The 23,937-nt window shown below is 41.3% G+C and overlaps 1 protein-coding gene across 1 annotated transcript; it reads left to right on the top strand.

Annotated features, from left to right (window-relative positions):
* The first annotated feature begins 1,327 nt into the window (after window positions 1–1,327).
* Window positions 1,328–13,249, top strand: LOC134193269 (collagen alpha-1(III) chain-like). Its single transcript, XM_062662090.1, has 12 exons — window positions 1,328–1,442; window positions 1,523–1,558; window positions 1,630–1,665; window positions 1,722–1,766; window positions 11,575–11,628; window positions 11,699–11,752; window positions 11,991–12,044; window positions 12,101–12,163; window positions 12,228–12,284; window positions 12,520–12,552; window positions 12,614–12,677; window positions 12,749–13,249. The coding sequence occupies exons 1-12, from the start codon at window positions 1,332–1,334 to the stop codon at window positions 13,117–13,119; spliced, it is 978 nt and encodes a 325-aa protein (XP_062518074.1). The 5' UTR covers window positions 1,328–1,331; the 3' UTR covers window positions 13,120–13,249.
* Window positions 13,250–23,937: the final 10,688 nt, after the last annotated feature.

Below are 23,937 nucleotides of genomic sequence, written 5' to 3'. Positions count from 1 at the left end.
GCTATACTCTACAATGACAATAATTAGAAAAAACTTCACACTAGGTTTCGACATGTAGTCGGGTGAACGAAAATTGAAATTCGCTTGAATATATCTAGCTAGAGGTTACAATAAAGAGCGTGCATGACACACTTACTGGGAACGGTCATAGTTGTAGCAAGCGGTTCCTAAAATAAACGTCTAAACAGAGAGTGACACCGATATTCTAGAATCAATACAGTCTCTCCCCGACCTTGCCGTTTCTTGTATGTCACTCTGGAGAGAAAACGACTGTTAGCAGACAGCATTCTTCCGGTGCAATTTCCTGTGACTAGGTGCCTAATGTGTGTGTGTGTGTGTGTGTGTGTGTGTGTGTGTGTGTGTGTGTGTGTGTGTGTGTGTGTGTGTGTGTGTGTGTGTGTATGTGTGTGTGTGTGTGTGTGTGTGTGTGTGTGTGTGTGTGTGTGTGTGTGTGTGTATGTATGTATGTATGTATATGCAATCTTCTAAACTGCTCTCTAGCAGATAGGGTTACCTATTCCGCTCAATCACGAAATACGTTGGTCGATCGCCGTTTGTCTGGCCTATTATGTCATGCATTTATTAGTAAGTGGTATCTTACCATCACCTCCAACTCCTATCGATGGCACCTGTAAGCCACCTGCTGATATGACGTATATACTTGTCCGGAAAGACGCCATCCGGTACCATACTTTCTCCGCTTATACGGGTAACCACAGAGGCGCAAAGAGTATCTCAAGTCTAACAATATGCACCTATACGTGACGATGCCCGCCTCTTTCCTTGTTGTTTCAATGTCAGCTGCATGTGATAATTTGATACTTTACGTTACGTGCTTCTGCTGTTTGTGCAGACGAAAATATTGTCTATGAAAATCAACGTTTTTGTGTGTAAAACTAACACAGAGGCAATGTCGAGTACATATGGTGTTAGTAGTGGGTACAGTCAGTTTGGGTGTGTTTTCTGCCAGCTGCTAAATGTCATTTACAATTACACTGCACACCTTTTGCCCATATGCAGTCAGCATTATCGAACTTTGCCATTTGGTTTACAATTGGTTAGGACCCTCCCACTTGAGTGGCTGACAATGAGAACCACAATTTGGCAACGATGTCTATCATATCACATTTGATTGAACAATAGAACATGCCTTACAGTTGACGGCAGCAATATTGATATATTTACACGCCATCTCGTACAATGTTCTGTCCAAAACTTATCTGCTGTGATTGGATGATGCAGCTTTCTCCCCGCCTTCCAATCAGTTCACTTCAATACGTAGCAAACCGGAACTATTTGTTCATTGTTCTTCTTTGTTTGCAAAGGGCAGCATGCTCAAGTTCTTGCTTGTAGTTTGTGCTCTATTTCAGCAAGCTGTTAGCAACAGCGACCAGGCAGGAGATGCATCAATGCAAAGTTGCATTGGAGAGAAAGGTGAAAAGGTAATTACACGTTCAAAAAGTACAACAGATAACTTTAGCGAATATCTTGAAGTACTGATTACGTGTTTTCTAATGTTTAGGGTGACTACGGCCTTCCTGGAATACGTGGATTAAGAGTGACTTTAACGTTTCAATGTGAAAAATCATTCAAATTAGTAAAGTTTGTGTGTTTTGTATGTACCACTAGGGTTACAAAGGCGGATTGGGAGCAGCCGGTCCCAAAGTAATTTCAGTTTCTAAACAACTATTGATGCTATTGCATTAGAAATCGTATTACAGGGAGATCGTGGAGCATCCGGTCCTGCTGGACCTCCTGGTGCTCAGGTGAGCTCGAACAGTAGTTTTGTTGCACTAATATTAGCACAAGTCGACACTTCCACGTGCTGGTCACTGTTTAGCGATTTCTTCACGCTCTTCAATTGCTCCGACTAATTAGATTTAAGATGGATGAACGTGCTTGTAGTGCCTTCATTAATTAATTAAAAGGATTGAGGCATTCAAAAATATAGTTACCCACTTTTAGGTTAGAAAATTTTATTGCTTTGGCAGTTAAATGAGTGTGTGCATGAAATATTTATATTTTTAATCAAAGTTGTAATGGCTAAAACAAGTGATCTTTCGGTAATTATGTGGCTCCGTCTTACGTCTTACGGTATATTCAGGCGTGTCTGCGGTAACGTTACAAGAGAAACGGTGTTTGTGCCAAAACAGCATTTCCTGTTCACAAGACCCAGCTATACAAAAGGGATGGATAGTGTAATAGAATTACCTATAGGCACTAGGGTGGGCCTATTTTTCACTGTATTTAGTGCTATTTAGCAGACGACAGTTTTGACATCGAAGCTCTGTTGTTTTCATTGTTTGGCATCGTCATGCGAGGATGCCTAGACCCGCTGCCAGACGCTGTTCTAACTCTTGTCCGACTGAGTTTGCGAATTCTGGAGTTATGTGAAGTTATGTAGTACGTACGGACACGGAAAAGAGCGTCCACGGCGGTTAGAATGAGTTGATAAGCAAGAGGGAAACATAAACGAAGACAGAATGAGCTGTGTAGTGTAAAAATTGACGGATGTGCTGATTTGTGAATACACACACCTCAAAGTGTTGGTAATTGGAGTAGACGTGTTGCTAGAAGTGTGGTTAGTAGGTTACACTTGAAGTGTGAACTATAACGGCGAGAGTTCGCTGTTGTAGCTGAAATCAAGGGGCATTCACTATTACTGATAAAAGGGGCTGTCAGATGGTAATTGTGGAATGGGTTTACAATCTAGGCTAATGTTATGCCTATAGACGTTGCATTTTTCTAGCAATGTTGTCTTACTTGCAACAGCCTACACGTTCATTCGTCTACATTAAGGAGGTATAACTGCACACTGTCCAAAGCTTTACCTTCACTCCAACACAAATATTTATATACGTACTAGAGTGATTTTACACATGAAGAGACAAAACCTGTTTAGATAACAGAACGCTAAAAGGTACAGTACACATCATTATTTTTTCAATTACCAGTAATTATATAATTGCTATACATGAATCATGAATAGATACTGGAGGCAACAGAAGACCATTAAATTATTCTTTGTGCTCGTGGTGTGCGCGGCGTCGTGCATTGCAATCAACTGACGCCAAGTGGAACCACTGTCAGAATAAGCGAAAAGCGATCACGAACCTACAACAGCCAAGGCTAACAGTCTAGATTGTAAAGTCTGTTATATTCTGGTGTCTTATCATTGGTCGGACTGTAAGAAAATAGGTGGTTTCTTATATTTTCACTGTCTCGTCTTGATAGTCGTAGGGCTCTAAAATGCCTCCGAATGTTTGGTCCTCCTAATGAGTTGGAGCTATTGCTTTTCGACGAAAAGGTGCTGTATTATGTTAACTTGCAATATTTGCATTCTTCTATCATTTACGAAACTTACAGCAGTGTTCGAAACTGCGGTCGCAAATTCGCCAATGGCGACTAAAACTTTCCGCTGGCCATTGCATGCTTCAAAGCTAGTCGCCAGCTTTGGTAAAATCTGCTACGTGTACGGCACTGACCGGCTTGCAGTCTCTGGAGAGGCAAATTGCACTCGTGTAGCTAATTAGACAATCTTGTTACTGGTGAGTGGCAACTTTTTACTCTGTTGTAACGTGACACTCTTTAGCAGGCAGAATGTATTCAAAACATTTCTATCATGCAGATTTGGTTAGTGCTCTAATGGTGTGACCACATCCCATTACTCACTTCCTCAACTTCACGTTTGGGGAATAGAGAGAGACGAGTGTGTACTGTACAAGTGTACGTGTTGCTAGGAGCAACAACACAACACAGCTGGTAGCAACACACTTGTAGGTGTGTTGACACTATGGTCTGCAACCTGGTTTGAGCTTGTTATCATACTTGAGTTAGTGTTAAACGTTGCACCTGCTCCAAGGAATGCTGTTTGCATTAGGTTTGCAGACGGTACAGTAGGGAAGTTGGTTTGCGGTTACTTGAGGAGTTATCAAAACATTCCAGCTGTTTCGCGCGTAGTAACAAGAGTAGCATTCTGTCTAGCACATAGTGACAGGAGTAGAGCGACGCCCCTCTTATCGAACACCGTCAATCATCGGACAGTCGTGCAAGAAGGAAACGAAGTAAGATTGAGCTTTGTTAGAGCCCACGTTAAGAAGGATTAGTAAAGACTGTGATTCCAGACGCGGGACTTCCAAAGGATTAAAACGGTTATGTTAGGACGGTAAAGGTGATCCTTCTGTGCGACCACGTTTATCGGACACCACCATTATACAGACACGATCTCTCCATGGAAACGCAACGGCAATTCTGCAACTTCGCACATGAGATAGGTTTATAGGTGACTAGCTAACACAACAACACTATCACTGTCTAGAAGTGATAGCGAGTGCTCATTGTGTCTAGGTAACGCCCCTTTCGTCGGACCGCCGTCGTTTTCTTCGCAGCAGCAGCCTGCAGGTAATAAATGTCATAAGAGATAGTTGGAAGGAAATATCGTACGGCCCCAATTCGTTTGACCTTTATTTGACTCAGCAACGGTTATCAGAGGAAACTGCTGAATGTCCTCTGCTAACAAGCTCATTCTGTTGGCCCTCCGGTACTGTCTAGTCATCCCAGTGTAAGAATTTGAACTCCTGAGTGTCTTGCAGCGCAACTGCATACGCTTGATGCACCGGATGTAGCAGACGATTCACGTCATCCATGTTCGAGCTTTGCGGCGAGCACATTCTCCCAACTCGCACAGGAACAGCTCGTGCTTTTTTCAAGGCCTCTAAATTGTTACTTGGCTCTGACTAAGACAACTGTACCGAATGCAGGAACTTTGTTTACTGTCAGAGCAGCTGGAACTTCACCCCTGCTTCTGCTAGGTAAAGTTGAATTAGATAACGTCAAGTCCTTGTCAACGCACGCTACGCAGGATCGACTTTCTTTGCAAAGGTTAAAAGAGCGTTTTAGCACTTCAATCGTGCTCTCTCATAGGTTTCGGTTGTCGTCTTCTTTGTTGTACGGCTTGTTCGTTCAAGTCCACCTTTTACGCGTCGTAGTAAGGGCGTGATTGTACGAGAAATGACTCAGAATTGCCGTCAAGCACTCTAGGCAGGCGTTCTGCGTTCTGCGGCGTTCAGATAACTGAATTTAATAGACTGCAGTCATTTGAAACCGAGAGCTGTTGTTGAGAAGGCAGGAAGGCATGAAAATGGGTATCCGACGATTGGGGCCGTTACCATGGCCGTTTGACTGACTGTAACTCATACAGATCTTGGCTGACATGCAGGATAACTAACAACACGATTTGTAGGTAAAGAGTTGTTGATTAGCGATATATAAGTAACTATGCTGAAGGATGCGTGTGTGTAATTTAAACGCTTCTGTCCGGTGAACAATGCGCTTGTACGATGAACGAGATATGCAAAGCTCCGCACAGTTTTCAATCTCAATCTAAGCAGAGAATAGGTATAAAGCTCTTTTTTGGTGTGCTCAATTACAACTTGGATACATACATTTATGATGTGGTAGAGACTGCATTCAAAAACGAATAACTGAGAACTCGCGTCCGGAATATGATGGTGTTCGAGGAACGGGGCAGCGCTCTAGCAGTCTAGGGCTAGCAAGGAAAACATCGTCTTACTGTGTTGGCTGCTGCAAGAAACAGGGCAAATCTCGTGCGTGCAACACGGCAGAGAAGGTCGTCTTCATCACTATCACAGTGATACCACACTGTACCGAAATTTTGTGTCGTCCGTCAAGCGGGAGTATCCTGACTTTATTTTCAGACTCCATATGTAAACATTTCTGCTGAAACTGTAGCGTGCTATATTACAAACCAGGTAGTCAAGCCCAGTCCAGTATGAACACAGGTTTGTACTTTATGCTGATATATCTACTCGTATTACGTAAATCAAAACATATCACATTATGGTTTGCAAACCATATGATAGGCCTTTCATCAAAACGGCATTAGGAGATAAACGGTGAAACATTTAGACTATACGTTTAATTAGTTAATTGGTTAGTGACAAAACAAATAGATTCAGTCTAGAACTAGAGAACAACTGCACGCCACATAAAAGTAATATTTACACATCCTTACACTTCTACTTTGAATGATGATAATATACGGTAATTCAATCAAAACAATTGCTCTGCGTGATACAAATCGATTAGTACCTGTCGTGACGAAACTCGCCACAGGTGTCATTTTGTTTTTGACATGAGAAACTTGCATTATGATTAGAATCAGTGCAGTGCAGTGACAGCTGTAGTAGAAATAAGTAAGTTACTACAAAGAGCGGATATAATACTCTATATCTACTAATTGACAGTCAATTGTACAATGGTCACCCTGAAAACCTGACAGCGCAATTTTAAAGGACTAGACATGTGTTAGATAACTATAGACGTCTACCAGCTGATTGTCACCCGACTGATATCTGACGGCGTTTCCATTGGGTTTATTAAACCAGGCCTCCTCAGCTGTTCAGGACTACACTACTGCCACGACATGGATGAACAGTTTCTGAGAGGATCTTGCAAGGCAGTGTATAATAATCCCAGAGTGGAAGAAGCATCAAAAGTAGTAGTCTCCTGGCAAGATGCCTGTGTGCTTGCGTGAGACGCCTGTAGTTGAAGTTTGTGGTCGAGATAGAACCGTGGCAAGTCAGTTGCCTGCAGATTCTCCAAAAGGCTTGTTTCCAGGACGAGTACTATGAGACGGAAATAGCTTCTTTCGTTCTCTTGCTGTCTTTATGTATGGTTTTGATGAGTTCTGCCGTCACTTTAACCTTCGACTCAGAGCAGCTTGTGAAGTGATCTTGAAGTCACAACACAACGTCTCGAGTCTGAAGAAATAGGTATCAGGCCACCACGAAAACCCAAACAACATTCTTTCGAGCGTGTTCTCTGACCATGCTACGGCTGTCTTGAATCCTTTCAATTTTACTGAAAGCGTCAAAACAGCAGTACATAGTAGTAGATGCTAGGAAGCTGTATGTTTGCCTGGTGAATACAGTTAATGTTGACGGTTTATGCAATATACAGTGTGCCAAGTAAATGTCAAATCGGTCTAGCCTGAAATGCTGGACACAGTCCGGCCGAGACCATTCTTTAGCATTAGGATACGGCCACGTATTACTGACCAAGCTGCCACGTATTACTGACCAAGCTGCCACTTCTATACCAACAATCTTGATTTTATGGTGCCATCTTGGGCAACTACCACGTGCAAGGCTCTGGTCTCCCAAAGACTTTGTACCTCTACTTTCGTACAAACAGGAACAGCTGGAGCAAACTGAAAAGCGGCAGTCGTGTTCAACCAAGGAGAACTTCAGGAAAGAATTGCCAAGGCAGTCGAAAGATTTAATCTGGAACTGGATGCATGCAGCACAAAGATCTCTAAGCAGAAAGCATAAAGCGTCTGAACAGACCCCTGCTGTCATTAAGCGTGCGACGAAAACCTATCAACGGAACATGTTTTCAATTCTTATGCCGTCTAGAGCAACTAAATCTACTTCAAAATCATCTGAACGGTTAACGAAGTTTCTGAATGTCTGGAAACCGAGTTTGGTTACGTCGTATCAACCAGAAAGAACACTTGTCTTACAACCCTTAGCTGCTCATACAAAGGAACAAGATAGAGAAGAGAGAGCGAAACTATCTGGAAGTGTATATGGGCAATCACGCACGGAAGCGCAAGGAAACAAATTAGTAATTAAAACATTACAGACATCTCAGGAATCAGGAAAACTGGTAATCCCTGGCTAACAGCAAATGATGTTAGGACCAAAATTTTCTGTGCATGGTGTGTCACATATGACAAAAGGAACTCCCGAAACAGTTTCGTAGAAGGAACCTCTACAATGAACAAAGAGACTGTAGTGCCTCAGTCTATCGCACTGTCATCATTTGGCAAAAGAAGCTCATCGAAAGGCAAAGATGAGAGCCTTTCTGCAGTCGTCAATTGATGTACCCGGATCTGTCAAAGGAGGATTGAAACACATGAGAGACGCGGAGTTAGACACCGTGTAGAAGCTTTTCGGAACAGCTTTCTATCTAGCCATGAAAGAACGCCCTTTTCTTGATTTTAAGCCTCTCGCTGAACTGCGAATTGAAAATGGTGTCGTGTTAATGGACATCTACCGCAGTGACAAGCAAACCCAATCTTTTGTAAATGCCATTGCTGAACAGCTTCGTGTAGAGACAAGAAAGAAGATGGATTTGTCAACATTTCTCTATTCTCTGTGACTCCAGCACGAACACAGGAACAATAGACGAAGAAATTGTAAAAGTGCGAATGTTAGTGAACAATCAGCCTCTGTTTGAGTTTTTGGATTACTATCCTTTGAAACAGAGTGACGCGAAAAGCATATGCGATTGCCTTGACGAACATTGCGCTGACTGGAGGAACAAGCTGGTGTCGTTTGGAGCTGATGGTGCTCCAGTCAACTTGGGTTGCAACAACGGGGCTGCACATCTCGTAGTAGTGCACGGTTGTGCACACAGGCTTGAGCTAGCAATTAAGACTGCAGCTAAGTCATGCTCTCTTATGACAGTCGTAGACAGTGTGATGGAGAATGCATTCAAAATTTATCACTAATCTCCCTTATGTTGTGCAGGCCTTCAAGAAACAGGTCGTGCGTTGGGGTTTACCTGTGTTGAAACTAGTGAAGCTGAAGGGGACACGTTGGATAGCTCATAGAGAGAGGGCACTTCGATTAATACTCCACGACTGGCCCATTCTTGTTCAACATGCCAGTCAGGTGCGCATGGGTCGTACTGCTGTGCAAGGTCGGGCAGCACAGCTTTGTTTCATCCTATTGAAGCCAGACGTTCTTCTCTTTATGTATCTTTCATATGACCTCTTTGTAGTATTTGGACGCCTGAGCAAGACATTGCAGAAAAACTCCACAACTATTGATACCGTTCTTCGCTTTGTGGTATCTGCAAGAGCCGAGCTGTCTAGACATGACCGTAGTAATACAAAAGTTAACAAAGCGTATCAATGATGTACTTTCTCGTATTGAACAGGAAAAGACTAGCCTGTCACAGATTCCGCTAATAGAACACGGGAAAAGTAGCGACAAGATTGATAGCAGCGAAAAGTATGATTTCGACACTCAAAACGACAAAAGCGAAGGAGACGACACCGCACTTGAAGAAGATGCTCTCGTTCATCAAGGACAGAATATATGTCGTTCGCGAAGAAATATGACTGAAACCTTTCGATTGGTTAAGAGAAAATTTCAAGAACGAGTGCAGACCATTTCCTGTCACATCGAGGGGAAGTTTGCTTCGTTTACAACTGATGATGTTTTGGCTGCTTTTGCGGTGTGTTTCCGCATAAGTGGCAAGACCATTAGGACCAATATGGAGATCTAGAGGTTGAGCTTCTTTCCGATCACTTTTCTGATCCTTTGTAAAAACAGGACTTGAACTCAACACTCTTATTGCTGGAATAGAGGGAATTAAAGCATTTTATTAGAGACTACATTCAGACGAATAAACAGTGGAATTTTTATTCTTTGTGGAAGAATTTCGTCGACTGCGGCACTGATACACAGGATCTGAAAAACATCTTGGCGTTAGTACAGATCATGTTGGTTTTGCCTATGCATATAGCTGAGCTCAAGAGGCAGTTCTCTCTGTCACATACCATTAAGTCAGACTGGCGGACCGTTTGAAATTTTCGACGGTCAGTGACTTGATGAAGGTAAAGCTGTCGAGACTAGACATCAAAGAATTTGACCCACTCCCGGGAGTCAATATTTGTCTGAATTCTGGGCAAGCTTCCAGAAGGCCATACGTTGTATGTACCGCATGGAAAACACAGCCGGCAGCCACATATACAACGGGCCAAAAAAGATAAAGCTCCAGCAAGGCAGTAAGCATAGAGGTTTGACCAAACACGGTCGTAAATAGTACTTTCTCTGGTCCATGTTACCTCTGGTGTTGTTAGTTGCACCAGTTGCTGAAGATAATTTTAGTTTTAACAAGTCAACAGAGTTGCTTTAATTAATGCTTGAGTGCGAAAATTATAATTGTTTGTAAAATAATTTGGCCTGTGCATAAAACTTGTGGTATGAAGTATTAAAATTGACGGTCCGGCGTCCAATGCGGTTGAAACCACGCCTTCCTGTTACCCTGGTGACCAGCTAATTTCAGAAATTTCGAACAGTGGAAAGTGTAGCTAACTATACGACTAGCTTCCGTTCCCATCGTAATCTATGTCACAACCTACACCCCTCAAACTTACTGGAGGCGAAACGTGGGGCCAATGGTCACTAAAACTCCTAATTAGTAATTCAAATGTTGACCAAGAATTCTAAAAGTTATGCACTCTTTCACTGCCAAAGCAAAACTTCAAGTTATGAAAAGTGGATAACGATATTTAAATGTCACGATCTGTCTAATTGCTATAGCATCCAAGGTGTTGAGCGCCAATGGAAAGATAGCAAACGGCCGGTCGTTTTAAATGGGGAGAGTCAGCACGTAAACAAGGAGAATTTTTCAAAACAGAGCGCTCTGTTGCAGTGGCTTCGAAGAGACGACGTTCCACTGGACTGTCGAAATGGCGAGAGTCAGACGTCGTGACTTAATTTATATATACGGGGAAGAGATTACTTGGATGACTAAGTAACTGCTCGTGACTTACTGCTGCTCGGATATATATTTCCGAACAGGATTCACGTCGAATAGATGCCATTTCGTTACACCTGCTCCCCGCAACTGCAGCAACGTCTTTGAAGAAACGCGGCGTTCAACGCGACTGTCGAAATGGCTTCAACGGGATATTTATTAGCCAACAATCAATACATCAAATCAACGGGATTTTTAAAAAATAGACACTTGGTTAAATTATTATTTCTTTAAGGGAAAATTAAGTAGCAATCAAAAACATTACAATTGGATATCATTCAAGAGGATATCATTAAACGAGATATAACTCTAAACGACATTTTTCGAGATGAATGAGATATACTTCATGAATGCATCTAACGATAAATTCCTTATGTATCAACTAGTAATAATAATACAAATTTGCTAACCATTAGAAATATTAATAGCTAATTTACTAATGCGGAGAACGAGATGGTAAGCTTCATAAGATATATGCATGTGTAAGAATGTATGTTTTATATATTTACAAGAATGAAAACATATATACGTAAATGAATATCGGTATGCCCAGCTGCAGTTAATCGGCTAAGCGTGTAAGTAGAGTAGTGGATTTATATCTCATCAAATATATTACAATGTAATGTGCATAAACAGGCTAGCCTTCTTCTTTTGAATGTAGCTCTACACTATGCTGTTTAAACAAACAGTCTTGCGTGCATGTAGATAAATAGGCTTATATCCTTTTTTATACAAATAATAAAATAGTAATATATTTGCCATAGAAAGAAACAATATGAACAATACAAAAACTGTAAGGAAACTATTTACCAAAGTCAAATAACATTTGATTTGTAAACAGCTATTGAATCGTTATAGACACTATGTAAAAACATAATAGAAACGTCTTGTTTGTTTATGGATAGGAATGGTTTATAGGTTTTGGCTCATTTTTATGACACTCAAATGTGTCATTGCTATTGATTGACATAATCATGCAAATTTATATATTCTTTGTAGGGTGCAACAGGCTCTATTGGCCCATCTGGATCAAAAGGATCAAGTGGTGACAAGGTAGACACAGTAAATAGACGTTCTTAAAATAATTAGCCGAAATTGTGCATTGTGTGTAAACGTTGAATAGGGACAGAAAGGAAGTTTGGGGCCAAGAGGTATTGAAGGAGCTGATGGAGATCCTGTGAGACAAAATTGATACAGATACCGTTTTACACAATGAAGACTAGCATACATAGCTAACGACAAAGTTAAATATTAATATAAAATAGTTAACCTAAAATTTCAAGAGTGTGCCATATTTTAAGGTTTATTAAGAATAATATCCAATAACATTCAAATAACGTTAAACTTGCATAAAGAATTGTTGTAAATCAGATGTTCTTAGAAATTGTATAATATGTAGATATTGTTTGGTGTAGGGGGCAGCCGGTCACACGGGACCAGTTGGCTCACGTGGTTCAAAGGGAGTAAAGGTAGTATCTTGTAAAATTTGAGGATTGGATTCATACTTAAGATACATTTGGATTAGGGACTGAAAGGGATACCTGGTGTACAAGGCCTAAGAGGACCGCAAGGAATTTCCGGACAACCAGTATATTTATTTCAATATATGCATATGACGTCATAACATGTTATAAAATGTTTAATTATATTAGATAGACCAAGAGACGCTTGAAAAGTACTTTAGTCCTGTAAAGGCGTTACAGACAGAGGTAAGTCGATGTCAGATTTATACCAGTATATATGCGACAAATTTTAGGATTTAATCAGTAATAAATAACGGAAGTTACGCAAGAAAGTATTAATTGCAATTAAGGATATATTGTATTTTAGTTAATTGATTTAGTGCAGTAGACTGTGCAAATAGGAGTTTATATGTAAAACGACAGTTTTTGTGTCTTTACTTTAGTTTGTTAATATGACGATATTGTGTGCCGTTATATACAGGTATCGAACATGAAGCTCACTTTGCAGTCGTTGGTACGTAATTATGCAAATTGGCTATTTGCCAATTTCAGTATTATAATATGTTACACTGCAGGCAAGCAACGATCAACCCGCCGCTCATTTGCACGGGAATGGGAAATATGGCACATACAGTTCCAGTAAAGTTATTGTCGTCAACACTGTGTAAAAATATTGTTAATGCATTTTTGGTGTTGTTGGTTGTAATCAGACAGCATTATTACGGACTGGTATACTGGTAGCGGTCAGTGGTATTCTCCTATTTTGAGAGGCGGAATGACATACAGTAACGGATACATTACCGTGCCGAAAGATGGACTTTACTATATCTATGGACAGATACGTTTAGATCCAAGGTCGGGACAAACGATTTCTGGATTCTACATCTACTTGAACAATCAATATGTTGATTTGACTAATCAAGTAATTCAATCACCTAATGGTTACCAGGATTACACTCGTTATTCCGGACTTCTAAAATTGGTCAGCAAAGGAGACAAGATCTGCATTAAGTTTGCCTATACTGTGTACGCTCATATGTACTCATATTATGCTCAGTTTGGAGCCTTTCGTGTTGCTTAGCCAGTGCAATATCATTTGTCGTCGTTTCGCTGTCAAATGATTGTTGTTTGCGTAAACTATACGTGTTGTTGATGCCTTTCTTAATTCTTCGGGTTGTCTGAAATAAAAAAATTGAAGTTGGTAGTGTGAACGGACGTTCGCTCGGTTTTGCTACGGTATTGGCACGATTTGCCAAAGTTTGTACGGTTTTTGCAAGAACGAGGTATTATAGATCTACAGCAAACTAGAAGAATTACCTCTTGTTACAAGTGTATTGAATTAATCGGAAGGTACCTGCATATACAGCCTCGTTTGTCCACCACGACTGGAACAATATGGTTTTATGCTTTCTGTAGGATAGAACGCTCTAATGAATAGTTTTTAATGGCAAGGAGAATAAATAGAATTTACAACCAAAAGATATCATAGTTGTATAGAACACGTGGACGCACATACTCAGCCATTTGCAAGATTTGCATGCTTCTCTCATAGATCACACGTGTACAACCATACTCTCTTATCTATCGGAAGTGTTGAAATTTTCTGACTTTGCCCCACTTGACCGTCTGCGACATCAATTCCGACTGCATGTTTCGCAACCCTCAAACCGCCCAAAACGAGGCATCGTGCGATTCGAAGTCTTGCTGTGCACCATTTAGGCTACGTAATTTTTGAATAGTAAAAATGCTCTTCCACATGCTGACATCGATCTGACCACAGCTTTCATGGCGACAGTGAACAAAACAGTTAGGCTGATGCTGATAAACTGTGCAGGAGGAATTCAGTAAACTGAACCTCCACGCGTTTTGAGGTTGCAATATAAAACACGACGCCCTTTATAATACTATAGGTTTCTCTTTTTGCTTACAATTAACATCAGGTAAAAACCCTCTTGGTTTGTGTATAAAAAAATTATTTAAATAAATAGAGCGCGTAATCTGACATGCTGAAAAAGCAGAACCAAGCGACGGTTTCTATGAGCTAAAAATAGCGGAAGCAATGCTAGATTTCTAAATAGCAAGCTAGGCTACTGAAGTGATCGTCTACTACAGTCTAGCTAATGAAAGAGTTTGAGGTGTTTTTCTAGCGCCTAAACCGGTTTAACAAGTGGTTTAAGCTAAACTGGTTTAAGAATTATTGACCTGTTGCCATTTGCACTAAACCATGCAGTTAAACCAAACTCTTAGTAGGTTTAGCAAAGTAGTTTAGGTTTAACTGTTACGTGAGAGTACCACGCTTCTATTCCTCTCTTCTGACAACGCCTTTGTGATGATATTCACAACTTTGCTTTGATAGGATTGCCTTATAACAGGTAACGGTCGGGTCGCTAGTTAAGGAAAAAATCAGAAGCTACGGAGAAAGAGAATTAAGACGCTGTTCTTGGTCATTGTTGTGCATGCTACTATATAACAGATGCTGAATCAGTGAAAAACAAATGTTGCTCTGACTCGGCGACAGAGCAACCAAATACTTCATAATAAGGCGTTCCTTGACACACATCCCGGATGTGCAAGTTCCTAATTGGAATAGTCGCTTTCTTATGTAAGGAATAGCCTCGCAAGCCAGGCTATTCCGCGCAGTCGCTGAGCTAACAGCACGTGAATCACGCGAGGAGGAGGAGCTTTTACCGCAATTGCTACAGCGTGAGAAGAGCCTGGACGCTTTCAACAACGTCACAGTGACATGGGACCCCCTATCCGGTTTCATAGCTTGCTAAAGCTAATTCTATTAGGTAAGCATGTAGGTATGAAAGTTGAGAACACGCGACATCGCTTCACGCACGTGCTTGTTTTGCACGAAGTACGTAGTTGACATAATCGTTCGCTTCTAGTAAGTATGTAGACAGCTCAGCCTTGTAATATTCTGCTGTGTCACGACTCCTTTTCAACATTCAGTTTCGCCAACAGCACACCGCCGAATCTAGATCTGCAGCGCAGTAGTTTGAGAAATGAACTCATTGTACGCGGTTAGTGTATATATGTAGCAGTCAGAGTCCGTGCATTGAAACAAGTCGTACGTAGTACACGTGCAACTACGAGTCAACTCTACATTTCCTGAACATGGTAGGTCTACTGCACTTCTGTTTTCCCATGCCTAGATGTTTCCAGTTCTCCGAGAGGAGAGCCAATATCGTACAAAAGTGCTGCTTGCTGAGTCAAAAGTACCGTCACATAGACTGCGTTAGCAATACACACCAATCTGATCATGACGTTGAGAGGTCAACAAGCTCTAGACCACTGTTTTCGTGAACCATTGAGTGAAACTGGGCCGGCAGTTCTCACACCATTTCCCCCACAGACTATAGATGTCAGAATAGACGCGCAAGAGTGGTGAACAGTTCCACGTCGGTTTCAATTCGCGCAAACCTGCAGATGAGTTCAGTAGAAAGAAACGTTGCTGGAGAGTGTAGGTTCAGCGGACCAGTCCCATGTAGGCCATTCCTAAGCTCATTATTCACTAGCACTTTGTCCATCAATTGCTTCACTGGATTTCGTGTTCACGCGCCCTCTGCGGAGGGCTACCTCTCTGCTTCATGTATCAGCGCAATGACATTAACGAGCTTTTTAGCAAATCGAATTAGCATTATGCAAGCTATGAAACCGGATCCGGGCTCCAACGTCACTATGACGTTCTCGAAAGCGGCCAGGCTCTTCTTGCGCTGGAGCAATTCCGGTAAAAGCTCCTCCTCCTCGTGTGATTCACGTGCGGTTAGCTCAGCAACTACGGGGAAGAGCCTGGCTTGCGAGGCTATGTAAGGAGTTGTATTACACGAAACTGTTATGTTGGGATATACGGTGTTGTTGTTATAGTGTTTGTCGCGTTGTGTTGCGTCTTGGCGCGTTTCTGGTGTAAACAGAGTACATGCAATTATTAACTTACATTAGCTTCACTATCTTCCCGTACTTTTGGACGTTACTCAACTTTGCAAGATGCTTTTTTCCGAATCTCTGCAGTTCAGCAGTATCATCAAATCGCTTACGAGTTAACGCTTGCATTACACGAGAATCGCCGTACATAAAGTAGGTTTGCAAGCTGGCAGGCATCAAGAAGTTGAATACTACGAGTTACCATCCTTAGACCGACGGAATGATACAACGGTTTCATAGGACGTTAACAGATATGATCGCGAAGTACGCGGCAGCACACGAATACCAATAGCACAAATACTTAGAGTACTTGCTGTTTGAGTAAAGAACAAGGCCTCATTCGTCGGCAGGAACATCCCTTTTCAAACTTATGTATGGGAAAGAAGCTCGCTTGCCAACACAAACAGCTCTCACTTACCACCGACTGCTCAAACTCCACAGCTAGACGATTATATTGCGCAACCAAGGGCAAGGCTGGTATCAGCATGGGACACAGCAAGAACAAACATCAAACAGGCGCAAGAACGCTATAAAGCTCAACATGATCAGAGATGTAAGGAAATACAAACAAAGTTGAAGATAATAAGGTCTTGATGTAATTACCCCTTGGATTTTCACGTTATTTTAATATGGCGCCTCTATCCCGTATGTAAAGCTTCCAAAATTCACTGTAAATCTACCTTTGCAGCTCCAGACTTGCCATTTCGTACACTGGTAGTCGTCGACGTTACCCGACGAGCTGCCATCTTAAAAGCTTGATATCAGCGACCAAAGGCGGTTCCTTTTAGGACCCTCCTCCTTCAATATCAATGGTCTAGCGCAAAGCCTAGACTACAGCAATACGACCACACAAACAAAATGAGAAGATGGAACGGCCTAAACTCTACACGGTTTTAAGCATTACTTACCTATGAAAGGAAGAAATTAAGTACTGTGCCACAATTTGCAATAGCAGCCATTTTGGCCACACTCTTGTACATACATGCATATGTACAATTATGAACTGTACACCTAAATTATCAACTACGCTATATATTATCATCTCCATCACCCCCCACCACAAAACACATAAACCCTGGCTTACTAGCTTTCTTAGCTACAGCGAACTCTCTACAATTAATTGCGAGTCTATTTGTTCTACTGTGATATAGTCTAAAACAGTTGTGGCCTGAACGCAAACAGAGAAATACACCACACTCCCTGCAATAACTCCGCATCTCTGTTATCTTGCCTTGGAAATAACAATATATACAACTAAATAAATACAGGTTTAAGAAGCAGTACTATTGAACACAGCATGCATCTGCCCTCACCGGCGCGCAGGGTGCTCATAAAACATAGGAGTGTGGTGCATAGGGAGAATATAGGAAGCTGCAGAGGCAGCGACTGGATCTTGTGGTCGACCACCTCTGTTAGAACGATGTTGTTGAGTTTCCTGTTCGGCAGCAACCAGTTCTTTGACCAGACGTTCTTGATAGTCAATATGTTTCATCTATAACATGAACAACTAGCTATACTGTATATACGTAGAGAATTCATACCTATGATACTTACTTCTGGATTGGTAGTTAGTTTGTACAGGTGCCATGAATTCATTGCCGCGGTCTCGAGGAAGTTGTAAAAAAGACGATTGGCCAACAGAAGACCTTCCTCAAGACCGGGTAGGCACCTGCCATCTGGTCAAAGATGTCGACTCCACCCATGTACCTATTGTAGTCTGGGACGACAGGTGGACAAGGAAATTCCCTTGCTTTTCCTAGTAATGCCTCGAGCCAAGCAACAAAGCAAGTATCGGATATTTCTGAGACCTTGCCGGGGACCATCCACTGTTTTGAAAATTCGTGGAAATACCTTACTAACGCGATTGTCCACCGAATAAAGAACCAGTCTTTGTCGAATCAGTCCTTATTGAAGTTAAGTAAGAACCGGGATGTCCAAGATAAAAGGGAATCAATGAAAACCACTAAACAACTAAGTTTTAAACTACATTTAGTAAACTAGTGCTGTAGATCTAGCGAGGAGATGTAAGGAGTTGCTTTATACGGGACTGTTGTGTTGGGATATACGGGATTGTTGGCAGGGTGTTTGGGGAGTTGCGTTGTGTCTTGGCCCGTGTCTTGTGTAAACAGAGTGTATCAAGTCAATGAAATCATAAACACAACCTTAGAACGCAATGTACAGAACCCAAGACCAAGTTAAATACATCCTACCGGCACTTAGTCGGAATTAACTGAGTAGTCCCGTATATACTACGTCATACTGCTAACATCCGCCTTCTTAAAGTTAACAAATACAAGTACTCAGCAAAACGTACACCCATCTATCTACGCGTCGTAGTCATTGTCGCAAATATAGTCTCGCAGATACTTTGGTTTCTTCACCACGCGGCCACTTCTAGTTGTTCTCTGTAGTCTCTCAGTACTGCCCTATGTTTCTCTGTTAGGTTGAGAACTTGTTTGTTCTGATAGATCCTGTTTCTCCTCTTCTTCTTGGTTGCTAGTTGTATGACTCCTCAAAGTGAATTGAGACTCTGCCTGAAGTTGGCAGTCTTGCGGTGGCAGGTTGACACTGGATTCCGCTGCTACTTGTTCTAAGCCAACGTCGACATTATTCACTAGCGTAGTCGTGTCATTCAGTATTGCCTCATTCGTAATCTTCAATCACCGTCGATTCCGCCTCTATATTCCACCATCCTCCAACTTTGTACGATCGTTTTCTAGTTTGCTCTATTACCACAGCTTTCTTCCAACTTTTTTTCTTTCCTTTCAATGGTTCCATGCGAGCGACAGTTCCCGGTGTGGTAAGAGGGAGGTCTTAAGCAACTTGATAGTAATTTTTGTTTGAGTTTTTTCTGTTTGGCTAATTGTTGGGAGATCCCATCGACTACTTGAGGTTTAAATAGATCTGGCTTCATAGGCAACAGCCCGTTAGTTCTTCTACTAAAAAGACGTTGAGCTGGACTTGTTGTTGATCCTTGCGGTGGTGTATTTCGTTGATACAACAAATTCATGCACGGGTCTTCTCGTGTCTCTAGGGCTTCCACCATCAGATGATTACATACTTTCACTGACCTTTCAATCTTTCCGTTGCTTTCAGAATGATATGGACTTGTTGTTACATATTCGAATTCCCACTTTTTAGCAAATTCCTGCGATTTACTAGCGACAAACTGAGGACCGTTATCTGTCACCACCGTCTGGGGATTTCCATGACGAGCAAACTGAGCATTTAATTTGGATATAACCGTCTTTGACGTAGTTTCAATTAGCGGATACACTTCTGTGAAGCTGCTAAAGTAATCTACTACAATAAGTTTTTTTCTCTCATGAAAGCTCATCAGGTTTATGCCTACCTTAGCCCATGCCAGTTTGGGTATCTCCTAATACAAAATTGTCTCTTTTGGTTGTCGTATTTTGTGTGTTCTGCAGGCTTTACATTTGCCGACATAATCCGCAATCTCCGCATTAATTTCCGGAAAAAAGACTGAGTCTCTGGCTCTTCTGACACATCCTCCAATTCCAATGTTTGCTTGATGTATTCGTCCTAATGTAAATCGTCCAAGAGAGTCAGGTATTATACAGCGATTTCTTCGGTACATCACATCATCTTCAACGACAAGCTCGTCTCTAAAGAGAAAATACGGGTGGACACAAGGTTTCAGGCTCTTCTTATCCTCTGGCTATCCGTTATGAATAACATTTTGTAACGCTTGCAAAGTATCATCAACCGCTGTTTCTCGCTGAATCTCTTGTAACCTGCTTGTTTGTAATGAAGTAGCAATCTACAGCCGCAACTTGTTCGGATTTCTTTTCAAATGTCGACTGCGCGTTCAGAATTTCAAGGCTATTTTCCACTGTACTGCTCCTGCTCTCTATCGTTAAATGCGCTCTTGAAAGAGTGTCGACCAAAACCATTTCTTTCCCTTTCTTGTACACTACTTTGAGATCGTATATTTTCAGCCGCAGTAGCATTGCTTGTAATCTTCTCGGCACTGTTTGAAGTGACTCGCGCACAATGATTTCTAAAGGCTTATGATCAGATTGTACTTCCTTTGGTCGTTCATACGTATATTGGTCGAATCGTTCCAGTCCATAGACTATCGCCAGTAATTCCTTCTCTATTTGAGCGTATGCTCTCTCACACTCAGTTAACACTGTACTAGCATGCGAGATTGGTTGTCCGTCTTGGAGAAGCACAGCCCCAACCCCAAAATAGATGCGTAACATTGCATTAATGTGGGTTTTGTCATGTCGAAATATCTCAGAACTGTTGCTGTAGTTAATTTTTTTGTTTTTTTAGAGTCCGTTATTGTTTTTATGAGCCCTCCCACGCATTATTCGGAAGGGTCAATTCTCTCAGTGACACGCAAGTATTAGCAAGCTTCGGTAAATATCTTAAAAAATAGTTATTCATGCCAAGAATCCGTCAAACACTTTCAAACTTTTCTGTTTTAACATTTTCAGAATGGCATTATCATTTCTGGGTCAGATTTCAATGCGTTTTCTGTAAGAATATGTCCCATATATGTCACTTGCGGTTATCTCAATTGAACTGTCTCTTTATTTAACTTAATACTTTTATCTATACAACGTTTCAGTAAAGCGAGTAAATTCCGGTCGTAATTTGTTCTCGCCTTTTCAAGAGTGGAACCTCCGTCCGTAATTAGTATGTCGTCAGCATGCAATAACATAGATATTATTCTCTCCTTCCAGTGCTTGATTTAATCTTATTTGGAATACCTCCAGTGCCGGAGATATCCCAAACAGCATTCGTTTGCACTTATAGCAACCTATTGGAGTGCAGAAGGTTGTGAGATTGCTTGTTTGTTCGTCCAGGACCACATGCCAAAATTCATTTCGAACATCGCACAAGCTAAAGACTTTCGTATTTTCAACCGTGGTAATATACCATTAAATGTGGCAATTGGACAATGGAAGCGTTTTAGAGCCCGGTTTAGCGTCGGATCGATACAAATTTGAAGTCTTCCTTTTAGCTTTCCCACAAATCACCGAGTGGAGACCCAATCTGTCGGTCTATCTATTTTTCAATAAGTCCGTCTCGCTCTGTTCGGTCAAGTTCCGTAATCAACTCATCTTTAACAGACACAGGGATACGCTGACCGGTAGTTCCACTGGAGTCTCCGTGAGATCAATATCCAGCTGCAGTCGTCCTTCCAGTTGTCCCAACTTATCATCAAAATCGTCACTATATCTGTACGATCTGATCCAACGTCAGCAGTTGAGATGCACGTTGTACACCTGATGGGTGACCAATCTCCCCAGATGCCTGAAGAATGTTTTCGCGTCGAAGGGTCATGAGTTTCATCTGCTGTATACTCTTTGCTCCTAACAGAGAGGTCAAACCTTTCTCTACCACAAAGAACTCTCCTCTGTATTTATTACCATTCTTAGGATTGAGAAGACGAACAGTACATTTGCCCACCGGTTGCACTTTAGAAGCATCGAATATCCTTGGAGATTGACACGTGACTTGTATGGGGACGCGAGAAGGCAAATTTGACTGGCTAATCACATTACATGAGGCCCCATGTCTACTTGCAATCTTACCTCTTGTCCGTCAACAAAACTTTTAGCTTACAGCTTAGACGAAAAATTTATTCGCTGACTTTCAAAATTTGCCTTGAATCAGCTTGATTTGATAAGAACGACACATTAATTAAAGAGTCTTCATCACTATCTTGAGTATTGCCTACAGAATAAGCCTTGTCTCCTCGAGATTTGCAGACATTTCGCAAAGTGGTTTTACTTATTGCATAACTGGAACTTTCGTCCATATCCAGAACATTGATTTCGTCCCTTGCGATGCGCTTGTTTACAATAGCTGCACTGACTCTTTTCTCGTCTGTTTGTTTAATACCTTGACGGCTTCCTTGTTGCTTACTCTGTGCAGCTATTTTTCTAATAACATGCACTTTTGTCTTTTGCTTCTTTATATCCGCCATTGACTTCAAATGAGTTGACGCAATTTCAGTAAACTTGCAAATGCTGATAGCCTAGGGCAATGTCAAATTATCTTTTGCAACAACACAACCATAATTGAATCTGCCATAAGTTCACATACTAATCTGTATAACTCATTAGTAATTTATCGGTAATTACACGTTCTCACTAATTGTCGTAAGACTATTAGGCACGTTTCAAAAGTCTCGCTGGCTTGCTGGTTACCCTGATTAAAAGCATACCGGTCATAAGTAGCATTAATTATGCCTATGAAATGAGTCTCCAATGTTAGAAGAACAAACTCCATGTCGCCATGAGTTGCTTCGGCATCACCAAACAATCTATTGAAAATCTCTAGAGATTCTTCTCTAATACACGTTATGAATGCTGCTAATCTAAGGTTGTGAGGCTGCTCTTTTAATCTCAATATAGTTTCGTATAAATCCAAATTTGTCGCTATCGCCACCAGCTTTTCTTCGTGTCTCCTTCTTGATAATAATGTTCGGGGTAAAGGTGCGACGCTTTGCATAAACCGCTTCTCATCGCCGGCTGACAAGCATCTTGGCCGAAGCGACGGCAGTGTCTGTTGCGTTCCCAGATACCGGCTTACAAATTTAATATTTTGTTTCATACCAATACAGGTACAGTTCTGTAGGCCAGACAAGATACTTACACTAGAAGTAAAAAATATTCATAGGAGATAAACGTAGAAGGATAAACAAACATAAATTATGGTTTAATCCAACTCTTAATTCAAAGTAGGACAACACCATGATTCCTGTCCTTGTTTCGTTGTCCACTGATCGCCACAGATTACCTTGAGTATTGAGAAAAATCCCGTTCACTAATTTATTATTAGAATAAACCGCTCTCCATAAGAAAGGGGGCTGGCTAACACGCAATAGATTTGAATCTTCCCTGATAGGTTCTCCAAGAGTTTCCCGCAAGGATGTTCTGTTTGAGATCGCTAGCCCTCTACGATACCCTCTTCTTCACGCTTGATGTAGAAATCGTTTGGCACTTCCCATTCCCAAATCCCACAGTTCGCATCCATAGCCCAATACAGGTAACAGTACGGAGTACATTATCGTTGTCCAATCTGTAGGATTACGACCAACACCTTTGATAGTCCCTACAATTGAGTATAATGAAAAGTAGAACTTCCGACAACGCTCTTCTCCCATACCAATGATTTCTTTCGGAACAGCCGATACTTTATGACCTAAATGAATGACATCAGGTACTTCAGGCAGATGCTTTCCATTGATGGAGAACCTCTTCATGCTCTCTCTCTCTCCTTGTAGAAAGAAGAAATAAATCATCCGTGTATGCGATGCCACCACTAAACCTCCCGTTAATTCGAACACCTACTCCCGATTGTTCCAATCCGCTAATACTGTCATCAACGTAGACATCAAATAGAGAAGAAGTTAGTAAACTGCCTTGGCGAACTCCATTAGATGTTTTGAAAGACGCTGATTTTGATGAGTTCCATTTCGCATACAGGTTTTGTTCTTTATACCAGTTCAGCGGGAATTTCATGATGAAAGTAGGGGTATGCCGTTCCATCAGCTTCACAAACAATAGAGCATGATTAACTCTATCACACGCTTTCGATAAGTCAAGAAAGATTCCAAATGCAATCTCGCTTCCATTTTCAATAAAATAATTGATAGACTCCTCTACGACAAACGTAGACATATCACAGCCATGACAGCCTTGAAGCAAAATTTTTTGCTTTTTTATATGCCAAATTCTCTGATATTTTGCCATGATAATTTTCTCTAATTGTTTTCCCACCACTGACGATATCGCTATGCCTCTATAATTGCCTGGATTATTTCTATCTCCAATGCGTTCTAATCAAATATGGGGATATCAAAGCCTCATTTTTACATGTTATGTAATATGAATTTGGATCTAGTGGCCAAGGGGTTTACTAGTAAACTGATTGATCAAACTTCTAACTAAGCAACGTTTAGAACAACTGCATTCAATTTCTTTATATGTAT

The sequence above is a fragment of the Corticium candelabrum genome, chromosome 17, assembly GCF_963422355.1.
Source record: "Corticium candelabrum chromosome 17, ooCorCand1.1, whole genome shotgun sequence".
In the NCBI taxonomy this organism is placed as follows: domain Eukaryota; kingdom Metazoa; phylum Porifera; class Homoscleromorpha; order Homosclerophorida; family Plakinidae; genus Corticium; species Corticium candelabrum.
This window is presented reverse-complemented; position numbering and strand designations above follow the sequence as displayed.

What these genes read in the sequence shown, in the direction of transcription:
- LOC134193269 (XM_062662090.1), top strand. Translation starts at nt 1,332, where the DNA reads ATGCTCAAGTTCTTGCTTGTAGTTTGTGCTCTATTTCAGCAAGCTGTT. An exon ending in AAGGATCAAGTGGTGACAAG is followed by an intron (nt 11,629 to 11,698) that starts GTAGACACAGTA and finishes AACGTTGAATAG; the next exon opens with GGACAGAAAGGAAGTTTGGG. An exon ending in AAGGAGCTGATGGAGATCCT is followed by an intron (nt 11,753 to 11,990) that starts GTGAGACAAAAT and finishes TGTTTGGTGTAG; the next exon opens with GGGGCAGCCGGTCACACGGG.